This window comes from Dermacentor albipictus, chromosome 10 (assembly GCF_038994185.2).
Source record: "Dermacentor albipictus isolate Rhodes 1998 colony chromosome 10, USDA_Dalb.pri_finalv2, whole genome shotgun sequence".
In the NCBI taxonomy this organism is placed as follows: domain Eukaryota; kingdom Metazoa; phylum Arthropoda; class Arachnida; order Ixodida; family Ixodidae; genus Dermacentor; species Dermacentor albipictus.
The window spans coordinates 97,593,201-97,610,372 of record NC_091830.1 but is presented as its reverse complement, the minus strand read 5'-3'; the positions used below and the strand labels follow the sequence as shown (position 1 = coordinate 97,610,372).

Below are 17,172 nucleotides of genomic sequence, written 5' to 3'. Positions count from 1 at the left end.
GGCCGCTACCTAGAACCGCATGAAGGCTTATAGCTCATGTATGAGAAATGATGCGCGGTGAGCGTCGGTTTCGGTGAGATGGCATATTTACCCAGCCGCTTGCGCCTAGTACAGGTAATATAGTAACGGAGTTTTTTTTTACATCTCCCGTAGTTCAGACGACACTCTGCTTGCTTATAGAGTGTACTTTATTTGTGGCGCATGTTAGTGGCTGTCATACTTTCTCCGTGCGCTTGTGATGTGTCACATGAGTTGTTCAGAGAGAACTCTTGCAGTGATTTGACCAGAAATATTTTGTCCGTGCGCGCTTACTTTGCCTGATCCAGTTCCTCCGAGAAACTACAAGGTAAGCAGCGGATAGCTAATGTTTACAGCATTGACTCATGAAGTGGAACTCTCTATAAGAAAATGGTGGACATCCGATCATTCCCAGATGTTCCACAATTTCTTTTGTGTCAAAATCATTAACGAGCCAGCGCTCTTGGCCACATGCGATGTGCTGCGCGCACATGCCTTCTTTCTAAGACACACTGCATTAATTAAGAAATGTTGCGTGCGATAATATTGCATTTTTCGTCTAACTTTCATCCATTCTAGTTGTTGAAGTAAAACTCGGCACTCTCGTTCAGTGTTAGGGCCCGCGGAAATATGTTCATAATATTATGTCCTCTTTTATGACTACGCAGGAAAAACGAATAACTTGGATTCATGCAACCCAATGCAATTCGATGGCGGGCGTGGACACCTGGTTTTATCGGCATATTATACGTCATGTCGTGCCTACTTTTTCAACAAACAATGAGCTGCAACAGACAATTGCCCCGTGAGCAAACCTTTTCATTACTCACTTTGCATTTTTGTGGATTTCTTCACTTTGCAATTTTGTAATTTAGTTTTTGTGTTTTCGTGGCTGATAGCCCTGCGTGTGATGTTTGTGGATGCGAGGAGAATACTGACCACTTATTGTGCCACTGTCCTCAATTTCAAGCACAAACACAATCTTTGTCTAACACATTGAGTGAGACAAGTGAGAAATTGGACGCATTAGGAGAAAGAGACTGAGAGACGAAGAGGACAGGCAGGGAAGTTAACCAGATATCAGTCTCCGGTTTGCTACCCTAGACTAGGGATGTGAGATAGCGGTTAGAAAGAAGACTGATAGAAAAACGTTAAAAAAAAAACATGCACGCACGGAGACACATACACACACAAGAGGTGTTCCAGTTAAAGACGTTCACAAATGCCGGTAGATCGCAGAAAGCGCAATAGTGCTTGCACGGCCTTCTTCTGTGACGTTAGGTCCTTTCGATAGTGAGAAAATCTTTTTTCCGATAGCGGTTGGCCATCCAGCTGGTCAAATTCGTGGCGAAGGCATTCCCTCCAGGTACTGCGGGCAGGTGTACACAATATGGTGAATCGATTCTTGATGGCCGCAGCGCTCACCGCTTGCAGTGTTAGTCATCCCTATGCGGAATGCATAGGCTTTGGTAAAGGCAAGGCCCAAACACAGTCGATACAGAAGCGTGACGTCTCCACGGCGAAGCTGTGATGGCGCTCGAAGACTTAATGTCGGATCAAGGGGGTACAGTCGAGTATTTCTTATGTGTGGCACATTTGATTGCGACGTGGTGCACTGCCGAGCGAGTGGGCGGAGCTTCCGTGCTACGCTAATTCTAGAAAGGGAATTGTTACTTGCTGCTCCTCAATATGGGCTGAGCGGGCAGCTGGACAGGTCCGTTCATAGCCGATAATCCCGCAGTGACTTCGAAGCCACTGTAAGGTAATTGCATGGCCTGCATCACTTATATGGTGTAACATCTCTGTAATGTGAAATGTTGGCTCTTCCTGCGGTCCGCGTCATAAAGGTGACAATAGAGACTGCAGTTCCGCCTTCGAACCGCAGAATAGCGCCCACTCGTGTGCCGGTTCATCGCCAATGTATGGAAGGGCAGTAAAGAGGGCTGCGAGCTCTGCTGCCGTCGATGTTGTCGCGTGAGTCGTTTTGAATTTGATCGCTGTAACTTTCGCTGGTATCACGACTGCCGCCACAGAGCTGTTTGGCAGGACAGATCCATTAGTGTAGATATGCGTAGAGTTGCGGTAGGTATCGTAAAATATAGTAACGTGAGATGTTGAAGGGCTGGTGATAATAGATCAGCTTTTGTCGCGGTTTCATGTATTGTGAGGTTGAATTTCGGCTGAGCGAGGCAACAGTGAGGAATCGAAGGTCTCGCAGCCGGAGTGAAACAAGCTGCCAATGATTCATCATACGCGGTTATGGTTTGGCTGAAAGATGTGCGTGGTCTGTCCGCTGGTAGACAGGCTAAGTGGTGGTGAGGAGTCCTGGCTAGATGCCTTATATGGGTGCTCAGCACCTCAATTTCAATGTGGGTCTTGACAAGGTGATCTCTAGCGATTGCTATCGTGGCCACTGTTGAAGCACTCTGAGGCAGGCGTAGACAGATCCAGAGGGCTTGAGCCTGAAGACTTTGTATTGTGCGTAGATTCATTTTACCTGCGTTGGTTATTGCTGGCAAGCTCTATCGGAGAAAGCCAAGAAAACGCACCCTCTACTGTTTGTAATATGACACTTGTCCAAATTCCCCAGGGTTTGGCACTGAAAAACTTGAACAGGTGGCAGATGCCTGCCAACCGTTTTTTTCACGTATGATATGTGAGGGCTCCATGACAAGTCCCTCTCGATTATGACACCTAGAAAGTTGTACGATCGAACACACGGTATTATTTGGCCATTTATTATTACCCTGTAGTTTGTCATGGGTTTGCGCGTACGTGACACTAGCGCGCATTCCTCGGAGGAAATTTCCAGGTATCGATTACGGAGGTAGATAGTGGCTTGGGTGGCGGCTCTGAATTCTCGCTCGCACCTGTAAGCGTGTTACTGCAGACGTCCATATGCAGATGTCATCCGCATACATTGATAGCCTAACTGCGGTTGGCGCGTGCTCAATGAGAGCAATTAGGGATAGAATAAGTAACACAGGTCTAAGTACGCCGCCTATTGCTTAAACTCATCAGTAAGCGACAGCTTCTTTAATATACGTTATGGAAATTCATCTCATCAACTTCTTCGTATTAGCTTAATATTTTCTTTTTTTTCTTTTTTATTAGTTAAATACATGTACAAAAAATTGCGGACACAACGGTGAAATGTCATTGGTTAATGTTTAATAAGGTATTCGCCAATGATGGTGCGTTTCCAAGAGGTCCCAGCGGAAAGTGGTGAGACCTCCTGATTATTGGCTAATAAAGTTTTATTCCGAGTCGTTTGTGCCCCACCTGTTGAATGCCTCTCGAGGCGCCATTGAAACAGCATTGAAACCACGCTATGGTTTTGTTACGATAGCACTGAGATTTGTTCATACTGAGTCAGCTAAATATAGACGAGCGTCCATAGCACTACTACGCTTTTGTTGATTTCCTTATTAGCATACATTTATATTTCACCCTTCCATGCTCTGATGCTGACTAAAAGAAAGCATGAACAGTACCCATAACAGTACGTACACAACGCTTAAATACTGTTCTAGCTAGCAACATTTCGGGGCAAACAATCCCGGATGCTTGTTTCTGCTAAACATGGGTACGATTGGAGATCGATGTTCGGCGCGTTCATTTGGTTACCGGCGCGCACTATTGGCCTACTCCAAGCCGACGTCGCCAGCCGCGGGGCGCGGCCGCGGGGCGCGGTGACGTCAAAATGACAACATGCTCCTGTCAATCATAGTGCAACCGAGCACTGTCGTCTGCTACGCGCCGAACCCGATGGGAGTTGGGAAGTTTGGAGCGATCAGGCGCTGGTTAAGAGGAAACTTTAGCTCGGGTGCTCCTATCTAAATACATGTAAAAGGAGAATTCGTTTTTCTCGGCAACCACTGCACCACATTTACCGAGGTTTCTTGCATTTAAAAGAAAAACTTAAAATCTAGTGACTGTTGGTTTCGAATTTTCGATTTAGGTCATCAATTTCTTATTAAAAATTGGCAAAAACTCAAAATTTTGAGAAAACGAAACTATCAAGTTTACAACTCTGTAACTCAGCAAGAAAAAATTATATCGAAATTCCGTGAATTGTACTAATAGCACATCTAAAGCGGACAAATTTGATATCTTACACATGAATCTCAAAAAATTGATTATTATGTAGTTACAAATTTTGCAGAACCGTCATAAACAACGCAACAAATTCACGTAAGATGTAAAATAACATATAAAATTTGTCCGCTTTGAATGATCTAATGGATGCCCCTTAGAGAACCGCGATATCTGTTTTGGTGCAGAGCTATTTGTTTGTAAACTTCGTGCTTCTATTTTTTTCAAACTTCTGAATTTTTGAAAATCTTTTTTAACAAAATTCAAACCCTAAAGCAAAATTCTGCTTCCAACAGTCACTAGAATTTGACTTTATCTTTCAAATGCAACACATTTCATTAAAATCGGTCCAGGGGTTATCTCAGAAAAACGTTTTTGCGTTTTTACATGTATTTGAATAGGCCGCGTCGGAGTTGGGCCCGAGCTAAAGCTTCCTCTTAAGGCCGATCCACACGACGGACGAAATTGTTATTTTGGACCGCGGTCCGCGCATCACATGATAGGACGTCACCAGCTCGTGCGGACCGCCGCTGGCCCGCGCAAGACCGCGGCCCTCGCGGTCCAACATATCGCCGCGGCTTTTCCCGCTTCAGTTTTGGCGGCGTACCGCATCAAAACCGCAGCGATTTTGGTGTAGCTAACCAATGTTTTCCGGCAAAAGAGTGTCTTCAGCCTAATCCAATCTAGCTTTCGGCTCAGCAAGAGCCAGTCGTTTCATTTCCGCCGTTCCGCCTACCCGTGCGGGCAGCAGATGTATTTTTAAACACCATGTCTTCTTGGAGCGACGAGGAGTTTTTTTTTTCCATTCCTCGATGAGCAGTTCCCGGCTTTGTGGGACCCGAGCCTGAATGATAATGATAACACTCTGGCCGAGAGGGTAGCTGGTTTGTGTGCTCTGCCGTCTGCTATGGCGGTCCGCCCTGTGGATGTGCTCTGCGCCGGACCGTACCGCGGCGGGCCGTAACGTCGCATCACGTGACCGATCGGCCCGCAGACTTGGTCCGTCGTGTGGGTCGGCCTTTACGAGACCGGCTTCGCATGGCCTGTCTGGTGGATTGGATTGGATCCAACCGGCGGCTGCGACTGCGGAATGGGTGTTCGGATCCAATCCATAGTTTAATTCGGGAAACTGGCGCTTGCGTTGGGAACTTAGGTTGTTGCGCTGGCGTTGCTCGAGGACGAAGGAAAGAAGGTGGCGGTGCGAAACGCGTTTGAAGAACTGGCACAAAGCGAATGCCGGCGTCGTTTTCGGTTATCGAAACAAATAGTGCGTTGGTTGTACTGCGAAATCGACCCCATCATCGGTGCCAGTGAACCACTGGAATGTTGTCACTGCCTCTTGAACAGTGGGCCTCTGTTCCCGTCGTTTCTTTTTAGAGCGCAGCTCTTTGGCGTCCGTTCCTGGGTTTCGCGTCGTCGTCGGCGTTGTCGTCGGCCTCGTAACCAGCTCCGCCCCCCTTTCATCCCCCCAGCGCTAGCAGCGACCGACTGATACCGCTGGATGCCGCTGACGCCGCTAGAGAGTCAAGATAACGTGACTGCATAGAACACCGTCGCCGCCATGCAGAAAGAGGAGGAAAGGGTCCCCCCCCCCCTGTTCTTGTGTGGCGGATAGGGTGCTCTTCAGTTGCCGACGCGCCGGTTATTTCACGTAGGCCCCGGCACGTCGACGAATACGTGACCACCTTCCCACGGCTAGACCTGGTTCTTAGCGCTGCGGAAGCGAGGGTATCTATTGTTTGTGTCGGCATCGGCGGCGTTGTCCCTGAAACCAACTCCGCAGCTGGGGTTGACTCACTATCGGCGTCAGCGGCATCAGTCAGTCGCTGCTATCTCTTCCCTCCTCCCTTTATCGTGTTGTCCGCTTGCTGCGCGCGCTTCTGCCCCCATCGTTTGCCGCTGGGTGTACACGCCGCCCCCCTCCCCCCTCTTCCTGCGAGTCTCCGGTTGTCAAAGCGCCGGCTCGAACTTAATTCCTTTCTTCGCTCCTCCTCCAATGCAACCCCTGTGCGGTGGCAATCAGAGAGCCAGATCGGTGGCGGCGGATCTGTATATGTGCACCGCCCGAGCCGAAATTGCCGCTGCCGTTCGCCCTGTGCGGTGGCAATCAGAGAGCCAGATCGGTGGCGGCGGATCTGTATATGTGCACCGCCCGAGCCGAAATTGCCGCTGCCGTTCGCCACTGCGAAATTATCTGCCAGTTCTTTCTGAGCCATGAGCGAGACGACCGATGGAAGTCCTCCGTCTGCTGCTGCTGCTGCTGCTGCTGCTAAACGAGCTGCCAGAGCAGAGGCCCAGCGCCGTCGCCGTCAGAATTCAGAGGTGCGTGCCGCCGAAGCAGAAGCTTACCGCCGCCGCCGTCGAGATGATCCAGGAGTACGCGTCGCCGAAGCAGAGGCTAAGCGCCGCCGCCGAGAAGACCCTGCCGTTCACGCCGCCGAAGCGGAGGCTCATCGCCGCCGTCGAGAGCAACCAGCAGTAAGCGAGGCTGAAGCAGAAGCTCATCGCCGCCGCCGAGAAGACCCTGCAGTTCGCGCCGCCGAAGCGGAGGCTCATCGCCGCCGTCGAGAGCAACCAGCAGTAAGCGAGGCTGAAGCAGAAGCTCATCGCCGCCGCCGAGAACGTCTTTGAGAATCAAGCATTGGTGTACCAAGTCGAACATATATCAGTCTATTTCTCCGACCACAAAGCTTCCTTCATGACTGTCAAGAACTGTTAGTGGAGTCTTTGTTAAAGGAATACGTGTGAAAAATAAAAAAAAATTCTGTGATAGCGCATACATGTGTTGCTCGATTTCTTTGCCTCAATGTATCGAAAAGGTGAAACAGCTTATTTGCTGCGCTCAAATTTCGCATTAGGAAGTAACGTAATCGTCGGTAATTTTTTCTTCTCGCTGTGCGCGACACCACCTAGGGACGACACAGAGAAACTAATAGTTATAAATGGTAGTAGTCACACGTACTACTATTTGAAAACGTGTTTAAGCTTGGGAAGAAAGAAGTTAATCTTTAGATAATGATTTCATTCATTGAAAGACGAGAAACATTTCGTTTTGTAGTATACTGCCTGCAAGGAGACGGCAAACGAGGCAAGTAAACTTCCGGGGAGTTCATCGCTTGCCGATTGGCTGCTCTCTCCACCCCGTTCTCAGAAATTTTGCATACTGCCACTTTGTGACGTTGCAGCAAGCGAAAAGAACGCCTATCGAACAAAGATCTCCGATCGCGCACCATAAGAACCATTTTACTAGTAAGTAAATGGAAGAGAAACGATAAGGTCAGTGGGTATACAAGCCAAATAAAGCCTACACGGGCACAAACTGCTCTGTATATTGCTTGAAGGCTCTATTGAAGCTTGAGTGGAGGTATTTTGAGGTGAAACAAATCATCTTGCTTTGTTTTTCTTGCCTTCTTTCACTCGTCTAAAAGAAAGACGCAGATTACTGGATAATATCACTTTATTGCTACGAAACATTGAAAGAACGACAATGTCGGTAGAGAAAAGAAACCACGAAATAGCTCGCGCTGAGCTTGTTTCTGAATGCCTCGGGCGAGTTGTTCCTGCGGAAAAAAAATTGGATAAATGAATATTAGTCGCGTCCAAAAAATAACTATACAAGTATACAGCCTTTACAACCCGACTACTCGATAAGACGGTAGCCCGACAGGGGCTGGAAGTAGGCTGCGACTCAGCACGCACTTTCCTGTCTCGACGCTTATCATGCCTTGGAAAGATAAATCAGAAAAAAGAGGAAAGCGCACCCACCGGGCCGTGGTATCCTTCTAGAACGCGGCGATACCTGAGCATCAGTCAGCACAAAGAGAAGCAACAGAATGACACATCGTAGACTTGGGAGATGGAAAAATGCGAAACTGCTCGTTGCAAAACTGAACTTTACTCGCATCCTGAGAAAATATTCGGAAGTATTAGAAGAACGGCCGATGCGCAGCATCGTCCATGCACGCTTGCCGATTTTGTGAGAGCCTACAGTTCGAGCACCAAGGGGTGGGAGTCATATTGTTGGCAATGCTTCGGTTACAAGTTGTACTATGCAGTGTGCCACTTACCAATTATCTGCCGTTATAATGATTTCATCATTCAGTCACTTCCTCTCATGCAACCCGCATGATATGGCCAACGTGTAGGTTAAGAAAGAAAACGCACGTTAAGCAAAAAGGTATAATTGTGTTCGAATATAATGCAAAGCGGAAATGATAAACAGACCTTCAAAGGCAGAACAGACGTGTACCGCACTGTTTCAGCAAAGCGAGAGCAATGCAATCACACATCAATCTGACTGTGTCCATCCCCCCTCCTACAAAGTGGCAGAAAATATAGTTCAAAGCTGGTCCTGCAGTAAAAGCGCCATCATAGCGCTAATGCCCGCGCTGTTCTGCTTCTGGGCCTAAATTCACGGCGCCTGTCCAAAAGCTCCACAATAACGTACACACACATTGATAGATAATTGAAGCACGTGCAGCATAGCAGTTTTATAAGAGCCGCGTCCATCGTCTCAATGAATGATGGCATGCTTGGAAATGCTAAAGAAAAACCAGTACAACAAGAAAAAAAAAGAAAAAAATGTGCGCGTGCGAAACAGGTGTGTATCTGTTGGCTGTCACTAAATAGCACGAGCTGCGTGGATTAATTAAAATTGTGTTCGAAGTCTGTGGGAAATTTCCGCAATGTATGTAGCAGTTAGTTATATCAAACTTAGTGGCTAAGCTTCTTTCAGGCTTCCATGAGGATTTACGGAAAATTCAGGGCTCGTAAATTTATTTCTTAGCGTGGTATTTTTAGCCCGCACAAAGGAACGTGCAACAGGAAGTTCGCAGATTCATTTTAACACATGGAGAATGGTGTGCGCATAGTATACGTTCGAAATCATGAGAGAGAGAGGCAGAGTAAAATTCTTATTCACAATCCGACGCTCCTTAACTTGTTCTCAAGCTTCTTGGCAAACCTCCAGTTTCTATCGCATATGTTAGTGCCAGTAGAATGCATTGAGGGCACATTATTTGTTTCAATAATAGTGGCAAGCTCCTGGCCATGATTTGGTAGAGCCTGTCCTATGTGCTCCAAGCCACTTCAATTCTTTATGCATTTTCTTCGCGTGATAAGGATGCCTTCTGGGCAATAGAGCTCCATAAACCTATTGCTGCACACACTCTAGATGTTTAATGATGGCTACGAACCCCTGTTCTCTTACAACGCCAATGAACATCACTTTTGTCTTCCGAATATTATTCTTCAACCATGACTGTCCGCTTTTGTAGTTAGGGTCCTTAATCATTTGTCGGAATGTATCCCTATCATTTCTTAACCGGACAAGCTAATCCGCGTAGCCTAGGTTGTTGACAAATTCATCATTGATCCTCAATCCGAATCATCCGTTGTCTTACAGCTCGAATACTTCTTAGCATGCAGGGAATAGCATTGAAGAAAATGTGCTCCCTTGTCTGACCCTTTTCTCGATAGGTACTTTTCCTTTTTCTTCTGGGAAAATACCGATCATACAATCAATAACTACACAACAACAAAATAACATAACGTCGTTAATAAATTTTTATTGGAACATGCTTATTGGTGATATTGCTGATTACACCTTGTGTGGGGTCGATAACTGTTGAGGCATAAAACGCATTCATTCAACCGTATATGAACGATATGTCAAGAAAAATGGTCATGCTAATCTGTTGTAAATAAATCTTTGTGTACACCAATTCAATACAACTTCACTGCTACGTGTGCATACATTTTCACGAATGCACGTAATCCGCAATAACAAAAAAATTCAAATAAGCAAGGGAAAATAAATCATGTGTGCTTACTCCACATAGGAAAATATGAGATTCTCATTTATCGACAACCAATTAGCGAGGCTGACCGTCTGCTAAGCTAATCGAGGAACTGAAAGAGTAAAAGACTGGTGTGAGCTCCACTGGTGCGATCTGCAACAAAAAAAGTTTCTTTCCCTTGTTCAGCGAATGATTGCTTGTTTTTTGCTAAATCTGAGTTAAATTTATCATTGTGTAGCATGGAGTTTTAGCATTTTAAAAGCGTCGCACTGAGTCGTACATAATACCCCTAGACGCAAAGCTGAATATTTATTATTTTGGGCAGTGCATAGAGTGACGCTGGTGTACTCCGTTATTATGATGTCCACTATTACTATGCTTGAAACAAAGATGTATGTTGCAAGATGTCAAGGAAGCCTTGCCAACACTGTTTTTGTTTACGTCTGTTTGTAACATCTGTTAGATGTTGTTTACATCTTTACAACAACTGTTGTATACTTGAAAGATGCAGTTTTAACGAAAGCCCACTGTAGCGAGCCGCATCCGTCGACTCATGCCAGTCTGGTGAAACGCCTCGGGACATTCCGATACTATCGTTAATATACCTCTTGACATAATAGTCCGGCTTGTATTGCCTTCGCTGAAAGCGAGAAATTATGTTCTCGTTACTAACCCTGCATTTTTAGCGCATGCAGGGCGCTACTGGAATCTTGATTTGGCAATTTCTTGAATTGCTCAAGAACGAAAACTTCCATGAGACCTGGGCACTTATGTGTAGTGAATGTGAAAGCATTAATATCCCATAGAATGCCCGCGAGGGGTCCTCCTACTAATCAGTCCCTCGCGGGCAAGCGAGCGCACTAAGACTCTTGGCCAGATAGCACAAGGTCGGTGCACTTCGATACGTTACGCTACGCTACCTTGCTCGATTGCCAGAGAATGTAATGGGCACGGTCGCTAGTAAGCCGGGGTTTTTTTGGCGTCACCGCGTTTGTCATCCGCTGCTCGGCAATGCAAATTTCTATCCAAGAAGCGTGATGTCACAAAGCAGAGTGCCCAGGCTCGCGATCTAGGAGGCGCTAGTTTAGCCTAGTGGATAAGACACCAGGATTCTTAGCTGGGCCGTCCAGCAGGTCCTTGAGGCGCTCGAAAGGCACGGACCCAGCGAGCCGGCAACGGTGAGCGGAGACCCGCGCCGAGTAACGGCAACTTCGAGGATGACGTAGGCCCTCGTCGGGGCGCGCGAGCGCCCATCTGCAGGCATAAATAAAGTTTCTCCAATCCAATTCATTCCAGGATTCTTAGCGTGGCGTCGTAGGTTCAAAACTTTCTGCTGTCCACTCGTTTCCTTTGGAATTTATTGATTTCATGCATTAAATTTTATAGCGATTACCCAGGTGAAGTTAGCGATTACCCAGGCGAGAGCTTGAGCGTACAAGGTAGGCGCGAATAACATAGGCCTTCAAGAGTGAGGCTGATGTGGCGTCGCGGCGAATCCCTCACGTAACGAATGGCGCGCCGTTGCGTCAATACGTGTTCTCATTCGCCCTGCTCTGCTCCGTTGAGGCGCCCGCTGACGTGGCGCGGCAGCCAACGGAAATTTAGATGCCGTTTCGGTGCTGCAGACTGCGGCTTTTTCGCTCAACGGGCCATTTGATGCTTTAGCCTCAAAACTACGAATTGCTAACGTCCGGTCACCATGTCCCAGCTTTCACTTTCTCTCAAAGAAGAATCTTACTTCATATGCTTTGGACGCAAGTGCAGCAGGTCTTCACGTTTAAAATGTTCTTAACGAACAACATTCAGCCAGATGAGACAAGTGACGCATTACTCGTATATTTCACAATCATAACTCATATTTCATAATATCGCCAAGGAAACATACAGCGTTTAATTTTTTTGTATTCACTGCGTGAAATGGCGATAAGACATTTTCTCTAAGGCACCTTTGATAATTACCTGAAGCGGAAAACTGAGAACTTTTAAAAATTCTTGTAATGTTGTTTACCAAACGTCTCGACTGTGTGTACCAGAAGAAAAGAACAAATACGATGAATGCTGTTTTTTGTGCGCAGTGTGCATTTCTTTATATTTATGCCGCATTGCCGATGACTCCCATTATCCTTATTCCTGATCAGCATTTGGGCCTCGTCTCTTTCGAGCAAAGGCTCTCTTTGGCCAAGCAATGCGGTCATGCTCAAAAGAAATATTGGCAGCTGCCAAAATGATTCCCTCTGAGAAACTTGGCAAGGTAAGTGGAACCCTTCACAACTTAAAGCCAGGGAGGGGTAAGCCACCTCCCTCCTTTGCGCAGGTAAACTTGGCAGTGCGGCAACATTTGACAAGCATTCGAGTTCACTTCATTTCAAGTAGTGTCTTCTCTGAGGCAATTACACCTGTCAAATTTTCGATAAAATTTAATTGCAATTTATTGCTTGATGTGGTATGGTCAAAAAGAGAAAATCGGATATTGTCGTACGGCAGCATGCATTTTCCCGAGGCATTGCATATGATGGTCGCCACCCTTCTACGGTTAAAATTCTTGCCACAGTAGAATGAGCAAAACGAGAGCAAGGTAAAAGTGGGAGCCAACGGTTCCACAAGTGTACTTCGAATTTGATACTACTCATTACCTGCAAACTTTCGGCGCTATCATTGGAAGATCATTCGCTGCCACGTTACCAACATTTTCAAGGGACAGCTTGAAGGAAACCAGATAAACTCACATCCTTTAAAACCGCACACCTATCTGCGTTACATTGACAACATATTTAAAATATCGGAGCACAACACAAGCGCTTTAACTGACCTAATTAACCATTTCAACTGCTTTCAACCAAGTAATCAATTGATTGCTCACCACTCTTCTAGACAAGTCAGCTTCGCCGACACGATGGTCTAGATAGAAAATGGAAAACTGAAGACGACATTTACTGGAATCCTACGGATAGCCAGCAATATCTATGCTAAATTTCAAGCTATAGGCCATCGCACTTAGTTATCATTGAGTTGCTTAATGTTTCGTTTTCTTTCCTCCCTTTATATATTTATTTATATCTTTATTTTATTTGAGTAATTTTTCTTCCACGAACACCATTTTCTGCGCTTCTTTTTTCCTCGCTTTCAGAGACGCGATAGGTCACTGACCTCCAGCGGAGCAGATAACCCCCTCCCCCAATTGTCTCGCCCCCTTCAAGGAAAAAACCTCGCGGTCGGCTCACACGGCGCTTCCTCACATTCCTCCACCGAAGTTGAATAGCGCACCTGTATTTCAATTTCTACACACTCGCCGCTAACACACCTTCGGTCGTTGCCTTATACACCAGCCTTATCCCCACCTTCCTTTTAGAAGAACCCTGCGCATATATACTGGGCCGAGGAACTCATATGTCGCCTGGAAAAAAAAATGTCCATTTATCAAAACATTACCTGTGCTTTTACCGTCTTCTCCTTTTGCTCACTGCCTTGAATTTCCATCTCTCGTCTTCCACGTTTTTTCCCTAGATTGCCATAGCAAACTGTTTTATGAGCCAGCTGAGCGTGAAGCTACCTATTCGCGAAACATTGAAGACTTGTCTTAGTTTTTTTGTGTGTTACGAGTTTATCGTTATTTCGTAATTCTGCTTGTGTTATCCCAAAGATGCATGCATTTTGCCCACTTTTGTAGGTAACTATGTGTGAAACCAGAAAATATAGTGTTGTAGTGTTTCAGGTTGCCAAATTATCATACGTCCTTCTATTACTTTTCGTGATTCACTACAGCATCCAGTGATTCGACGCTTTGCTTATATTTGTTTATATATATATATATATATATATATATATATATATATATATATATATATATATATATATATATATAAACAAATGTGCGTGTGTGTGTGTGTGTGTGTGTGTGTGTGTGTGTGCGTGTGTGTGCACGTTATTCTTGTTGTGGCCCTAAGATCGGCTAATCTCCCGTTGGCGGGAGACTATGGGCCCTGCTTATTTGCTCATATAACAGAGAGATAGCGAGCACTACAGCACAAGCTGTAGCTAATATAAGGTAAAACGCACCTTTCTTTTGTGCCAGTAATATATTCGCAAAAGCACACTACGGCGGAGTTCTTCCTGAAGTTGTGGCGGACCTGTTATTATAGTGTTTACATAGGGCACCGTCCAGTGTGCGAGTGTGTTTTTGTTCGCGCGTGAAACCTTGAGAACAGCAAAGGTATGTAGGCGCCCCCAATACAAACTTACATTCTCACAAGGACGCCAACCATTGAGGCAAGACAATATAGACCAGGGGTGGAATTCCCTCAGCTGTGCCGGCCGCGCGCGACTTCTCACTCGAAAAGATCTTACAATTAGGTAAGGGTGCAACCGAGGTAGCAGCGAACCTAGCTCACGGCGTCGTATGATAGTGAAAATGAAGCAAGGCTTGGAATAAACTACAATGAAAGCAAGAAGTGTGATCAATTGTTAGCGTGATTACACATCATGCGTCTGTAGTTGAGGGTATGTCCTGACGACCAATCATGGCACAGTCTTCTTCGAAAGCTGTCATTTTCGGGAGTCTGCTACATTGCCGGCAAGCACAACTGCACTAGGCCCTTCACTGCACTTTCAAAGGAATGGCAATGTTAATATTACTAAGCGGCCAAATGTTTCTATTTGGGATACTAATCAGTGAAATGAAAAAAAAAGACGGAATGGCGTCACGGCAAGGCCAGCATAAGCCGCTCGTCCATCGGGATGGTGTGTGGCCCCGCTGCAGACGGTTACAGATGCGGTTTCAATGTCAGGCATAGGCTCCCTACCTGTTGCCATGGCATCCGGTATACCGTCTTATGTGCTAGTCAACAATTTCGTGGCGCGCCATACTGATGACAAATCCTCGCGGTACCTTTGTGCAGAATCCCTGTCGTGGGCACCATAGTGTTTCATGTAATAAACACTAGAAGAAAAATTCGCCTTACTGTCTGCTGGAGCTGCAAGCAGGGCGGTTCAGCCTGCATTCGAGTGATGGTTAGTGCATGGATTTGCCTATACTTCGTCCTGGCTTCGAATGGCTTCGTGACTTTGCAAACGGATCATTGTGAAGTGAATATTGCATTAGAACAATATAAGTAAACATTCCTAAATTCTCCCTCGTATGGATTCAAATGCAGGACTCTTAAAACAGAGCTTGTACACAGAAGCAATTTTTGCCACTGACGCATGTGTCGACAAGCGGCATAGCACGGCGTTAAGAGTGTACTGAGGGTAAGCTAACGCGTCGAAATGATTGGCGCGTTTCCATTTGAATACTTATAGAGGGGGGACCCGTGCGTTTAGAGATGTATACTTTGCTTCTAAATTTCTGCCAAGGAATGCATTTAGAGTGCATAATTAACAGAGCGACAGGAACATCTGAAGCTGCAGCCACGAAGGTGAGACAAATAGAAGTGCTATCCATTGTTCCCATGGCAGCTGAACGATCAAAACGTCTGACATCCCACTAGTAATTATTGTAGGAAACTGTATTGAGGGCACAGAAAGGTATGAAGGCCGCCACGAAAAATAAATGCAGAAAGAAACGGTGGCCTCCAACATAGCCCAATTCATAATTGAAAACTTCGCTACGGAAGATTCGTACATGCGAATTTCGTGGCCTATCCCACGTTAAGGCCGCATCTGCGTTCACCGTTTCACCCTGGCGTCTACTCAGCTTACCAAACACGATGATGATCTCACCAAGCCAAGTGCCGGTTTTGCAAGTTCAGGCAGCCGCACTCCAGCAGAGGTGAAATGCACAAAAGCCCGTAGTTCGCTTGAATTTGGCTGCGAGGAAATGAAACATAGGTTGGTGACGGTAGGTATCATAGCCCAAGGTGAACCTTATGGAAGTCAATGCTAATTAACCAACATCACCACATTGATCAACGGTGACGTTTCTGTAGCTTGATATCATAGGCCAAACGGTGAAGTGCTTGTCCGTCAAGTCATGAGTACCGTATATTCTTTGAACTAAAAATTAAAGCACACTCTCCTGTTACATTTATGGATTACAGCCAACATTGGTGCAATATTTTGCCACTTTTATACTATGAACAAATGATGGCTGCGAAAGCGGTCAAAAGTAAAAAAAAGTGTGCTGTCGATGTGTGTGTGTCATAAAAGAAAACTTGCGATTTTTAACCACTCTCTTCGCAGCTCCTGTTTTTCGCATGCAGGCTCTACAACACGTGCAAAGACTCTATACCAGAAAAAGAACCAGAACAGGTATGTCTCTTTCTTTTGACGTAAACAATACTTATCTTATTTCTTGTGTTATTCGGTGAAAGCGGGCTCCCGCTCTCAACTTGTTCTCATTTTGCTCATCGTCTGGAATTTCGATTTCCCGCCTTCCCACGGTTATTCCTAGTTTTATTCAGGTATCATATGAGTAATATTTATTCTACGTCGTTTTATTACTAATTAATTTATTTGTCATTATTTCACATACTCTCCCTGCCATCGGGCATCATAACAGGGAGGGCTCGAAGATAGGTAACACTATAACATTAATACTGTCACGAGAGGAAAAGCCAGTCAGTCAGTTCTAAGCGAACGGCCGTTTTCAGTTCGTTTTCGCAGCAGCTACCACGCACGCTTCTTCTTCCTCGACATCTAGCGTAACTAGCGCGTGCCATTACCCCTCCCTCCAAAAAAGAACAAAAAAAATAAAGTTGGGGAGATGTTAAATGCCACAAGGAAAAAATAAAAGAAATGAGAAAGACAACGGACGAGACGACAGGGGCCGCATCACTAAGTTTGTGGATGAGAGTCAGCTCGAATGGTAGGGCTTCATCCTGGTAACGTGAACAATGTCAGAGGAACGTGGTCTACGGGAGTGGTGCGCACTGTCGGCTGGAATAATTTCGTAGTTGACAGGACTTAGACGACGCAAAACTATGTAGGGTCCAAAGTATCGGCGCAATAATTTTTCTGACCGGCCTCTTTGACGTATAGGGGTCCAAACCCATACAAGATCTCCCGGGTTGCATGTGACGTCTCGATGGCATATGTTGTATCGACGAGCATCTTGACTTTGTCGGGATAGAATTCGTTGCCGCGCAAGGTGCCGCGCTGCTTCGGCACGCTGAACAAAGGAGTCTGTATCTGGTGCGGTAGGCTGCGACGAAGTTGGTAGGAGCATCACGTCGAGCATAGTGGTGACGTCGCGTCCGTGGACCAGACGAAAAGGAGCAAACCCAGTGGTTTCTTGTAGGGCAGTGTTGTACGCGAATGTCACATACGG

The 17,172-nt window shown here is 46.0% G+C and overlaps 1 protein-coding gene across 1 annotated transcript in view; it reads left to right on the top strand.

Moving 5' to 3' along the window:
• Positions 1-220: 220 nt before the first annotated feature.
• The window catches only part of LOC135897305 (uncharacterized), a 70,361-nt gene continuing 53,409 nt past the window's right edge, over positions 221-17,172 (top strand). Inside the window, exons 1-4 of the mRNA XM_070527218.1 lie at positions 221-346; positions 687-823; positions 12,050-12,162; positions 16,086-16,154. Coding sequence (XP_070383319.1) covers positions 709-823; positions 12,050-12,162; positions 16,086-16,154 — 297 coding nt within the window. The 5' untranslated portion in view covers positions 221-346; positions 687-708. The remainder of the gene's footprint in view (positions 347-686; positions 824-12,049; positions 12,163-16,085; positions 16,155-17,172) is intronic.